General features: G+C 42.8%; 1 protein-coding gene across 10 annotated transcripts in view; it reads right to left on the bottom strand.

The window, feature by feature from the left end:
- Positions 1 to 13,205, bottom strand: part of CUNH18orf63 (chromosome unknown C18orf63 homolog) — a 321,901-nt gene that overhangs the window by 65,330 nt on the left and 243,366 nt on the right. For 8 of the 10 annotated variants that reach the window (XM_073589985.1, XM_073589984.1, XM_073589990.1 and 5 more), the window contains one exon: positions 600 to 1,337. The exons of the other annotated variants lie outside the window; for them this stretch is intronic. In XM_073589985.1, coding sequence (XP_073446086.1) covers positions 600 to 1,337 — 738 coding nt within the window. The remainder of the gene's footprint in view (positions 1 to 599; positions 1,338 to 13,205) is intronic. 10 annotated transcript variants of the gene reach the window in all.

Below are 13,205 nucleotides of genomic sequence, written 5' to 3' on the forward strand. Positions count from 1 at the left end.
CCGCTCTCCTCCTGTACCAGTCGTGACTTGTATCGTTTAAGATTACTGTACTTGTTTTTATTATGTATACCCCTCCTCGCATGTAAAGTGCCATAGAATAAATGGCACTATAATAATAATAATAATATCCACAAGAAGTGAGAGAGAAGCAGCCGCTTATTGGGTACAAGGCATAACAGTGTCACACATCCTATGAGAAACCCTGGTGCTGGCACCAGAGGTGAGTATAGACTGTTTTTATTGTATACAGGGGAATATAGCAATTAAGTAGTGGAAAACCCCTTTAATATTAATTTGTATAACTGCATTACTGAGCAGTGTTGCTGTGAATCTAGAACTGCTTTAAGGCCATGGATTAATGTGATTGTGATATACAGTTGGCAGAAGCCTTGTGTGTATGCTCTTTTCTCTACTTAGTTCAATGCAATTTAAAATGTTATTTTGATTTGAATGAAACTTGAAATCATTTTCCAAGCAATGGAGCACTGTATGAGATTATTGCCTGTATAAGTCACTGTTTACCTCTGCATACCTCACATACATATCAATGAATCTTACAAAAATGTTACATTACCACAAATCCAGAAAATTAGACTTACCTGAATTTTCTCTTCCTTTAATTGGCTTGCAGCAATTTGATTATTGGATGTTTTATTAACATTGTGATCTTCCTTTCTTTTATGTGAAATGTTGTCAACTATGTCACTTGTGTAGTTTAATTTGTAGGAATCAAATACTTCTGACTGAGAAGGTTCAGAATTCTTTGCGTTGAAGCCAATTTTATCTTTCTCAGGCGCTATACTTACTGAAAAGCATGACTGCTTTTCTGAAAAATTAGATGAACATATAAGACCAGTATTGGCAAATACTTCCTTGTTACTTTTCATTTGAATAGATTTGTGTAATACATTGCATGGTGTCTTCCTCTTTGCATCAGAGATTTGAAGCATCGCAGGCATAACATCTTTTACGCTGAAGTTAAATGTATTATATATGTCAGTGATATTAGAAACAGCGCTAGCTTTATTTCCTTCAGCATTTTTCACATCATTCTGTTTAATTCTTCCCGTCTTACCATGGAAGAAGGGAACGTATTTTTGTCCATTTCCTGAATGAGTTGAGCAAATAGTAGGATATGTATTGGAACATTGAGATTCAAGAGATACTTTGTCTGATGAAAAGTGCTGTACATACAATGATACTGGAGGATGCTTTTCAGAACAAGCTAACGGCTGTTTCAATGGAATCTCTTTCTGGATTATTTCTGTCTGTTCTGATGTTTTGGGAGTCATTGTTAATTTCATCGATGCTGTTAAATTTGTCAGGAAGTTATTACCCTGGTAACAAAAAAAAATTATAGATTGTCAGTTTTCACTTTGTCATTTTATTTGATAAATTAACAGCCATCTTATCTATAATATGTAGTGTATTTTATTTTTAAATCTGTATGTAACACCCCTTTAGGGCTACCACTGTACCCTGGGTGTTATGGGGGGTCTCACCTCTTTTGTACGCAGTGCCTCCACCTGAATCTTGATTGGAGTTCTGTCTCTGGGCTGCAGAAGAACAGTTATCTTCTGCCAGGGGCTGATTCAGGAAACCCCTGCCACAGCTCGGTACACAATCAGGAAGCAGGAGTAAAACAGTTTAACAGATTTATTGCTATGCAGCAGAATTAAAATGGATTTAAAGGAATAAACATACAATGCGATTAACTGTGCTCTATAAAAGTCATATACACATCACAGATTAGTTAAACCCCAACCCCGCAAATTTAACGTGCCAGAATCCCCCTCTTTTGCATTTACTCAGTCCAACCGTTGCGGCCCAGTTGCCACGGATGTTGGCGCACAAAGTAGAAACCGTAGGTGCACTTAAATGAATGTTGCTGTCAATAGTCTCGGTTGCAGGGTATTCACTGTAAGTCGCGCTGATAGAATCACAAGTCTCAGAAGAACACTCACTGTGTCCTCAACAATCGGAGGATTCTTTAGACTCCAGCTGAGGGCTGCAGGATTTAGACCTTTATCCGATGGGAGTGCCGGAAGGACTCTCTGGATCTTTGCTCTCTCCAGCAACACGGGTATCTCTGCGGGGTCCCCCACACTCTGCAACTTAGAGGAATCAAGATCCACACCGCTCTGTCTCTCATAACCAGCTGCACGTTCTCTCTCCTCTGCACATTTACTTTCACTTTCTCTTCAGCGTCCTCCCCCAAGTCCCTCCTCCCCCCTTCTTCTATCATCTCACTTGAACAAGGATCCCTGGGAGTTGTAGTCTTCTGCCACTCAGGAGAAAAACGATTAGTGTCTGTAGGTCCCTGTTTAACAGCCACTGCAAAACTCTTCTTAGAGTCTGTAAACTCCAACATGCCGGTAGCTGCTCTGACAGGTCCCTGTGCATGTGTTACATTCTCCCCCTGGTTAGTCATTGAAAGTGTCCCATCATGATATGAGGACTCACCACCTGAAACATGAAGGGCGTTAGTCAGGATGCTCTAACATCAAATTTACATGCACACAAACCACCACCTGGACACGTGGGAGATACGGAGAAATAGGGCCAAATAGAATTGGAATTAGAGGGTATCAGCCTAGGGACCTCAGTGGTATGTCCCATTCTATCATAGGTCAACATCATGGGGGGCCTAACGTCCCGCTTGGGACGAGTGTGTACCGAGGGGGCCCCCTCCTCAACCCCCGACTCTTGACTCTCCAAAACGGGCTCCTCCAGATGAATCTCTTCATTCAATAAATGTCCTTCTTCTGGACTCTCCCCCAATTGTGGACAGAGCGCATTAGCCTCCTGACAAATGTCCTTTGTTCGTGTTTCCACTTCAAGAGTCTGGTTTTCAAGGCCCGAGCCTGTGGGGCATGGGTCCTCGGTCCATCTGTAGCTCCATTGACCGTCAGCTTCCCATTCATCCCCAGACTCGCTGCCACTTCCTCCTGAGGCAACCCTAAGCTGGGGTGGAGGTTCACCCCTGCGACTTCTATTGTACAGAGGGGTGGTACGACCTTCTTGAATTTGCAATGATGGTAAAGGGATGTTCTTTCCCACAGGCAACAGATGGTGTCGATGATAGGTTTAGGGGGCGGAGCTGTCAAAACCTTTCTCAGACTTTAATCTGGGGGTTCGGACACCAGGCTGCTTCTCCATCACCACATAAGGGTCAGGACACCACCAGGATCATGATTTGCAGTATTCTTCTATATCTGCTTCTATCCAAGGCCAGTAAAATCGATCAGCCACAAGACCCGTGGTTTTCTCGATGCCAAGATGTCCATGATCATCATGCAGGGACTTCATGACCATCCTCCGAAATCGGGTGGGTAACACCCAGCTGTCTACAAATTCCTTCCTTCTGGAGCTTTGTCTCCCGGTATAGTAGTCAATTTCTTACTACTAGTGACTCTAGCTGCCGAGTCAGCAGAACAGACTCCTCTGTTCTCAAGGCATTCTTCTCAGGCCTCAAGCCCCTCTTAACCCACCATCGGATTACCCCCACCGACCGATCCTCCTGCTGCGCCTTTTCTAACTTGATTACGAGTCAGTTGAGGAAGAGAATCTGGGGTCACATTCGTCACTTGGCATTGCATAGAGAGGGCATTAGTTTGATGTCCATGGCACCGAGTCTTCACCTTCGAGGCGGGGACCCTATCCATCCACCAAGTCTGTTTGGACGAATGTGAAGAGTTCCTTGAGCTCCACCTCTTCTGACACTGACGAGCCATATGGTCTGGACTCCCACAAACAAAGCACCCTTTTGGTCTCATACTCTTTACTCTACAGAGGTCATCATTCTCGCTTCCTGAAACCAGGGTTTGCTTCTCTGCTCTCAACAGCACTTTGTAGCCGCTGTATTGTCTTGGCCTGAACAATTAACAATTGTGTAATCTGCTCCCACTGCTTCTCGATGACTGTCAGCAGTTCCATCTCCCGGCAGTCGGCTGCTGGCTTCAGAGCAACAGTAGTCACCCGAGGGGATGTCTTCTCTCTTGCTGCCAAAATAAACTCCTCCTTGCGAACTTCCTTAAGCAGCTCTTGAAAAGAACTAGGAATCTTCTCTATCACAAGACCTCATCCGCTGGGCAATTGGATCATGCGTGAGAGCTCTTCTGAGTACCTGTTCCATACGACACTGATCAACTTCTTTAGGGCTGACTCCACCTTTAGATACTATTCTATGAACCAGCTTGTCTAGTCGGTAGAGATAGTCAGACATCTTCTCATCTGGCAGTTGGTACGGAGTTTATAGAGAAGATCAGTAGCATCTTCAGGGGATCCAAAAGCATCTTCTAAAGCACTCATATAATCTTGATAAGTTGCTTGTGGCCTGTTCCGCCAAACAGCCTGCACCACTTCCATAGAAGTACCCCTCAAACTTTCTACTATTCTCTGCTTTACTGCATCCGTGCACTGCCACTCTTCTAAGCACAGCAAAGTGACATCCCTCCAAGTAACATATCCCTCTTCTCCAGCAGGGGTGGGGAGAGCACCCGAGAAAATTCTTAGACAGTAATTCCCCTCTGGCTGCATCTTTGCAAACTGACTAATTGTCCCATAGCCGTCATAAGCACATCTGCAGGGGCCGCTGTCTCTTCCTGACTGACTCTAAATGAAGTAGAGGGCGAAACTTCACTAGTCTTTCTAGACTGAAGGGTTGATTCCTGTTGCCAGGTCTCCACTTCGGACTCAATAGGCCAAGTGATCCTCCATTGTCGACCACACTCTGCGGACACAGCTATCATGGATGGGAAATATTCTTTCCTCAAGATCTACCCAGTTGAGATCAGGACTGTGGGCAACTGTCCCCTTTTTTCCTTCCGGCGGTCGACCACTTTAGAGTGGGCAAGTTCAGTGAGTCTGTTAACTATTTTCAGTATTTCCTCATCAGACGCATCACGAAGCTCACCACTCACTGCACAGCTTTGTTTAGCTGTAACATCCATCTCTCCACACCACAAATACGCTTCTCGCTCTGTTAAAGTCTCCATAGTAAATACTCCTGTGTTAGTTCTGAAATCTCAGCAGTGCCTCCACTGTAACACCCCTTTAGGGCTACCACTGTACCCTGGGTGTTATGGGGGGGGTCTCACCTCTTTTGAACGCAGTGCCTCAACCCGAATCTTGATTGGAGCCCTGTCTCTGGGCTGCAGAAGAACAGTTATCTTCTGCCAGGGGCTGATTCGGGAAACCCCTGCCACAGCTCGGTACACACTCAGGAAGCAGGAGTAAAACAGTTTAACAGATTTATTGCTATGCAGCAGAATTAAAATGGATTTAAAGGAATAAAACATACAATGCGATTAACTGTGCTCTATAAAAGTCATATACACATCACAGATTAGTTAAATCCCAACCCTGCAAATTTAATGTGCCAGATTCCCCCTCTTTTGCATTTACTCTGTCCAACCGTTGGGGCCCAGTTGCCGCGGATGTTGGCGTGCAAAGGAAGGTTGGCGTGCAAAGTAGAAACCGTAGGTGCACTTAAATGAATGTTGCTGTCAATAGTCTCGGTTGAAGGGTACTCACTGTAAGTCGCGCTGATAGAATCACAAGTCTCAGAAGAACACTCACTGTGTCCCCAACAATCGGAGGATTCTTTAGACTCCAGCTGAGGGCTGCAGGATTTAGACCTTTATCTGATGGGAGTGCCAGCAGGACTCTCTGGATCTTTGCTCTCTCCAGCAACATGGGTATCTCCGCGGGGTCCCCCACACTCTGCAACTTAGGGGAATCAAGATCCACACCGCTGTCTCTCATAACCAGCAGCAGCCACGTTCTCTCTCCTCTGTACATTTACTTTCACTTTCTCCTCAGTATCCTCCCCCAAGTCCCTCCTCCTCCCTTCTTCTATCATCTCACTGGAACAAGGATCCCTGGGAGTTGTAGTCTTCTGCCACTCAGGAGAAAAACGATTAGTGTCTGTAGGTCCCTGTTTAACAGCCACTGCAAAACTCTTCTTAGAGTCTGTAAGTTCCAACATGTCAGTAGATGCTCTGACAGTTCCCTGTGCATGTGTTACATGTATTTGAATGTTTGGAGGCTTATCAATGTTATTATACATTCCTACTTAACTTTTAATGCTTAGACAAATAACAGGAAATTCCATATAACGTTCTCACTTTCCATTCAAATACAAGATAAAACTATGGTAGTTAAAAAGCACAAGCGAAGAGTCCATAGTCGCAACTATTATGCAGTCAGATGACCCCAACATAACAATGTGAATGGCAGGATAATGTCAAAGCAACTTACAATGCATTCAAAATAAATAAATGCAACAAAAAGCAAACAAACTGATTATGACATATAATGCAAAACGATCAACATATCATAATATAGTATTAAAACTAAAAAATAAAATGATTCCAAAGCCTATATGAGTTAGTCAGGATTACTTCTTGATGTGTCAAACAGTTTCACTTTTGTGAATATTGTGTTCCAATGTTGCTCCATATGTAAAGTACTATAGAGATTGATGGCACATAACTAAATATTAACTCATAGTAACATAGTTAGTAAGGCCGAAAAAAGACATTAGTCCATCCAGTTCAGCCTATAAAATTCTGTCAGAATAAATCCCCAGATCTACGTCCTTCTAAAGAACCTAATAACTAAGATACAATATTGTTACGCTTCAGGAAGACATCCAGGCCTCTCTTGAACCCTTCGACTGAGTTCGCCATCACCAACTCCTCAGGCAGGGAATTCCAGATTCTCACTGCCCTAATAGTAAAGAATCCTCTTCTATGTTGGTGGAAAAACCTTCTCCTCCTTCCTGACTTACCCGTTTTCCATTTCTATTTTTCTTCCACTTCTTCAAAGAGCCTTAGAGGGAACCTGTCATGTCCCCAAACTTTATTAACATGCAGATATGGTGTTGATCTGCAGGTTAACATTGTTCAAAAGCTGACTGGCTCAGTACATAGTGAGGACTGTAAGCATGCCCTGGCACACTGATTGACAGCCATCTCTGCACTGATAGCATTTAACCAAAGTTCTTAATAAGGACTTGTTTTTTTGCAATACTAGTTTTAGTTTTGAATGAAAATATTCATTTTACCTTATAATGCATTGGAAAATGGGCAAAAAATGCCAAATACAGTGAAATGGTGGGAAAAAAAACGTTAATTTTGCCATCATATTTTGGGTTTTGTTTTTTTGGCATTCATGTGGGATAAAAATGACCTGAAAACATGATTCTCCAGGTCAGGAAATGTTCACCCCTTCAGTATTGGTCAGTGTTTTACATCAGTGTGAGCGGAGGCTTCAGTAACGTTACTGCGGTTCACAATCGTCGGGTCTTGCAGAGCACAACATGAGCTGGGATTGGCAGCTGCTAAAGCCTGTATAGGCTCCATAGGCTTCGGAAGATTGATTTGAGGAACTTTGTGCAAATTACTGTGTTGGCAGCGGTTAAATCTGTACTGTCCAGCCATTCAACAGTGAATATAAATTTATTCAGGAAGAAAGATAACAGGATGAAATGTCCTATATTAGTAACTATAGATAAGATAAATTCTACTATACCATTCCCAGCCTGTGTTACTATGCGCAAAATTCTATAGAAGCAATTGCTAATATATGTATATTTATAGTGTTAAGCTGGAGTCACACATAGCGACTTACCAGCGATCCCGACAACGATATCAACGCGTCAGGATCGCTGGTAAGTCGCTATGTGATCGCTGGTGAGCTGTCACACAGACAGCTTCACCAGCGATCAGCACAGCGACGCCGAGCACGCGGCGTCGCTGTGTTCGTTAGTTACCAGCGCGCTGATGCAGGGAGCTGGTAACTAACGTACACATCGGGTATCCAAGGGACGTGCGTCCCTTAGATACCCGATGTGTACATTAGTTACCAGCTCCCTGCATCAGCGCGCTGGTAACTAACGTACACATCGGGTATCTAAGGGACGCGCGTCCCTTGGATACCCGATGTGTATGTTACTTACCAGCTGATCGCTGGTCTCCCGCCTGTCACACGTAGCGATGCGTGCTGGCCAGCGGGAGATCAGCGACGAAAGAAATGTCCAGAGGTTTCTTGCAGCGATCAACGATACCGGCAGGGGGGCCGGTCGCTGATCGCTGTTACACACAGCGATCTCGCTGGTGAGATCGCTGTTGTGTCACAAAACTTGTGACTCAGCAGCAATCTCGCTAGCGAGATTGATGTGTGTAACAGGGCCCTTAGGCTTTTTACTGGGTGGCAAATTTTCAACTTGCATATAAAGGCCAGTGTCTCCAGTATTATTAATATAGTCTTTAATTAAAGTGTATCCTCTGTACATATACTTTTTGGTGCATATTTGTCTCTTGGGCCAATTCTCTGCTATGGGTGCATTTTTTCCGATCGTTTTAAAGTTTTTAATGTATTTTCGCTTTTTGAATACTTCAATAAAAATATTTTTATTTATACGGTGGTCCATGATAGTTGGCATCTTTCTTTCCTTTTTTGTCTTTCACTTATCTATTTGACTTGCTTTTGATTGACCCGTTAACTCTCTGATGGTGCCCTCCTGTTTCTTTGTATATACTATCATATGATCAGTCTCACAATAAATAAACTCAAATATGCCACGATCTATCAAATCACACAAGTGATTATGTTTAACGCCAATGAAACCCATGCATTATTAAACATTAGTAAATAGTATTTCATGCAATATATACAATAATCAGCATTATTCCAACACGCTGGACTATGTCGGACCTGTGTGGGAACTTTTCTTTTTTATAATAAATTGGTGAAAGAGGAACATTGTCTGGTTTTTATTATTCTCTTTTTATGTTTTTTAGTCTTCCAATTGTGGACTACGTGGGATCTGCGTGAGTTTATTTTTTTATTTTTTTTTAAATAAATTGGTGAAGGGGTAAGAGCCGGGGAGTGTTTTTTAAATAAAGTGTGTGTGTGTGTGTGTGTGTGTGTTTCTTTTAGTACCAGGTTAGTAGTGGGGGTGTCTGATAGGCATCTCTTCATTACTAACACTAGGGCTTGAAGTCAGCTGTGTCTTTCAACCCCCAACTACCATTACCCCGATTGCCAATGCACCAGGGGATCAGGAAGAGCCAAAGCGAAGTGCCAGAATTGGAGCATCTCATGTGATGCTCCACTTCTGGGCTGGCTGCGGGCTGTTAATTTTAGGCTGGTAAGGGTTCAATAACCATGGATATCCCCAGCCTGATATCACCTCACAGCTGTCTGCTTTATCTTTGCCTTTACCTTTTTTTTTGGCGCAAACGCACTTTTTTTATGCGTTTTTTCTGCGCGTCCCTAGTCTCATAGAAAATCGCTAAAAACGCAGACTTTTCAGCAACATTCATGAGCATGCTGCGTTGTTTACCGCGATGTGTTTTTTTCGTGGAAATAAATGCATCAACGATATGCACAAAAAGTGGAGAAGCATTAAAATGAATGGGATGCTTCTTTTAAGAGATTTTTAAGTGTTTTTGCCAGTAAAAACGCTTAAACGCTTATGTGGGCACACAGCCTTACAGTAAGCTACATTTTCAAGGCACTAATTATATAAATTATATCACGCATATCTATTTATCTATTATCTATCTACCTCATTTAACTATCTCTATCTTTCCACATCTTTAACACACAAAAATCTTTACTTTCTATTCTGCATTGTATGCCGGTACGTGTCACATAGATGGCACACGTATGTCAACCCTTTTGCCGGAAAAAAACGGACATGTCTACGTGTGTGTCACAACAACACATGGTCCATGTGAAAATACGGACATGTACCCAGCCCTATATTTATAATGGATGTGTGTGTACATGTCTGATACCTGTGAAAACAGGCGCCTCATGTACCGGAAACACGGATGTGTGAAGGGGGCCTTATAATATACATTGAACATAATAAATTTGTTTTATCAAAGTATAAGACTGTTGAATATATGTCAATACTAAATGTGTGTGTGTGTGTGTGTGTGTGTGTGTGTGTATATATATATACAGTTATATGTTAAAGTTTGGGCACCCCTATTAATGTTAACCTTTTTTCTTTATAACAATTTTGGTTTTTGCAACAGCTATTTCAGTTTCATATATCTAATAACTGATGGACTCATTTATATTTCTGGATTCAAATGAGGTTTATTGTACTAACAGAAAATGTGCAATCTGCATTTAAACAAAATTTGACCGGTGCAAAAGTATGGGCACCTCAACATAAAAGAGACATTAATATTTCGTAGATCCTCCTTTTGCAAAAATAACAGCCTCTAGTCGCTTCCTGTAGCTATTAATGAGTTCCTGGATCCTGGATGAAGGTATTTGTGACCATTCCTGTTTACAAAACAATTCCAGTTCAGTTAAGTTTGATGGTCGCCGAGCATGGACAGCCCGCTTCAAATCATCCCACAGATGTTAAATGATATTCAGGTCTGGGGACTGGGATGGCCATTCCAGAACATTGTAATTGTTCCTCTGCATGAATGCCTGAGTAAATTTGGAGCGGTGTTTTGGATCATTGTCTTGCTGAAATATCCATCCCCTGCGTAACTTCAACTTCATCACTGATTCTTGCACATTATTGTCAAGAATCTGCCGATACTGAGCTGAATCCATGCGACCCTCAACTTTAACAAGATTCCCGGTGCCGGCATTGGCCACAAAGCCCCAAAGCATGATGCTAACCACAGTAAAATTTGGTGGAGGTTCCCAGTGTTTTTCTTGGAATGCTGTGTTTTTTAGCCTCCATGCATAACGCCTTTTTGTATGACCAAACAACTCAATCTTTGTTTCATCAGTCCACAGGACCTTCTTCCAAAATGTAACTGGCTTGTCCAAATGTGCTTTTGCATACCTCAGGCGACTCTGTTTGTGGCGTGCTTGCAGAAACTGCTTCTTTCGCATCACTCCCATACAGCTTCTCCTTGTGCAAAGTGCGCTGTATTGTTGACCGATGCACAGTGACACCATCTGCAGCAAGATGATGCTGCAGGTCGTTGGAGGTGGTCTGTGGATTGTCCTTGACTGTTCTCACCATTCTTCTTCTCTGCCTTTCTGATATTTTTCTTGGCCTGCCACTTCTGGGCTTAACAAGAACTGTACCTGTGTTCTTCCATTTCCTTACTATGTTTCTCCCAGTGGAAACTGACAGGTTAAATCTCTGAGACAACTTTTTGTATCCTTCCCCTGAAAAGCTATGTTGAATAATCTTTGTTTTCAGATCATTTGAGAGTTTTTTTGAGGAGCCCATGATGCCACTCTTCATAGGAGAATAAAATAGAACTACTTGCAAGTGGCCACCTTAAATACCTTTTCTCATGATTTGATACACCTGGCTATGAAGTTCAAAGGTCAATGAGGTTACAAAACCAATGTAGTGCTTCAGGAAGTCAGTAAAAAGTAGTTAGGAGTGTTCAAATCAAGAAAATGATAAGGGTGCCATACTTTTGCACCCGTCAAATTTTGTTTAAATTGCACATTTTCTGTTAGTACAACAAACCTCATTTGAATCCAGAAATATAACTGAGTCCATCAGTTATTAGATATATGAAACTGAAATAGCTGCTGCAAAAACCAAAATTGTTATAAAGAAAAAAGGTTAACATTAATAGGGGTGCCCAAATTTTAACATATGACTGTGTATTATATATATATATATATATATATATATATATATATATATATATACACATATATATATATATACACATATATATATATATACACATATATATATATATACACACATACACCGTATTTTTCGCTTTATAAGACGCTCCGGATTATAAGACGCACCCCAAATTTTGAGGAGAAAAATAGGAAAAAAACTTTATTTTTAATAAAATGGTGGTGCATCTTATAATCCATGCGTCTTATTGCTTTCCAGGGGTGGTGATGGAGGAGGCCGGAGTGGAACATTGCTGCTGGGATGAGGGGGTGTTTTGATGTGCAGCGTGCCGCTGCCGGTGTCTGTTACTGCCGCCGCCCTCTGTCCCCTGATGCTTGCCACCACCGCCACGCTCTGTCCCCCGGTGCCTGCTTGCCACCACCGCCGCACTCTGTCCCCCAGTGCTTGCCACCACCGCCACGCTGTCCCCCGGTGCCTGCTTGCCACCACCGCCGCGCTCTCCCCCGGTTCTTACCGCCACCACCGCGCTCTGTCCCCCCGGTGTTTGCCGCCATCGCCGCGCTCTGTCCCGTTCTGAGGGTACTTGCCGCGGCACTCTGTGCCCTGATGCTGCCGCTGCGCTGTCCGCCACCGCCGCGCTCCTGTCCCCCGGTGGTTTCTTCCGCCCCACCGCCGCCGCCGCGCTCTGTCCCGTTCAGCGTGGGGGGTCTCTGTCGCTCCATGCCTGCTTTCTTCCTGGAAAATGGGCGCCGCGCATGCGCACACGGACATCTCGGCACTGAAATCTCGGGAGATGAGATTTCAGCGCTGAAATCTCATCTCCCGAGATTTCAGTGCCGAGATGTAATAATATAATAATATAATATAACAATCTGCTGTAAAGTCCATCTGTTGGGGACTTCACCACGCCTGTGGCTGTTGAGGCAACACCTTAACACAAAGAATTGTGATGCATAGTGCATAGGGGTGGGGTGATGGCTGATGGTATCAATGCCCTAGTGGAATAGTGAGACTGTAGACTTGAGTGACAGTATTTTTGCCTACAACAAAAGTCACATGGCCAAAAATCTCTCCATGACACTGGAATATTGCAGTGTAGTGCAGCTGAATGGCTGTGGTTTGACCCCCTAGTCTTCCAAAATAACAAGCAAATTGCAAATTCATTTGATAAAACTTTTTGGGACTTCCTTATCATGGTATCCTAAACGGTCATAATCTGACATCTTTTGCATGCACTATGCTGAATTGTCGACTGTTGTGCCTAAAATCTTTACATAAACCCTGTATGGGTAAATGCCATTAACAGTGATTGACAGCAGCTTTTAAGAGGTTAAGCAGCAGTTTGCTGTTGTTAGAAGTGAGTGCTACGCCATCTACACTCAACGTGCCATATATTTTGAATAGATGTTGGAAGGAGGTTAAGGTTAAAAGAATTTAAAGATCAGGAATCAAGTATATTCATATAATTTTCTGGAAACAGATTCAATGTAATGAAATTACTTGCTACAAGTTATTGACTGACACGAACACACACACACAAAACACCTCAAATACACACACTCAGTTTTTCATAGACACCTCTGCAAATACTCCAACACAC

This window comes from Dendrobates tinctorius, unplaced genomic scaffold (genome assembly GCF_039654945.1).
Source record: "Dendrobates tinctorius isolate UK_male_01 unplaced genomic scaffold, ASM3965494v1 ptg000115l, whole genome shotgun sequence".
Taxonomy (NCBI): domain Eukaryota; kingdom Metazoa; phylum Chordata; class Amphibia; order Anura; family Dendrobatidae; genus Dendrobates; species Dendrobates tinctorius.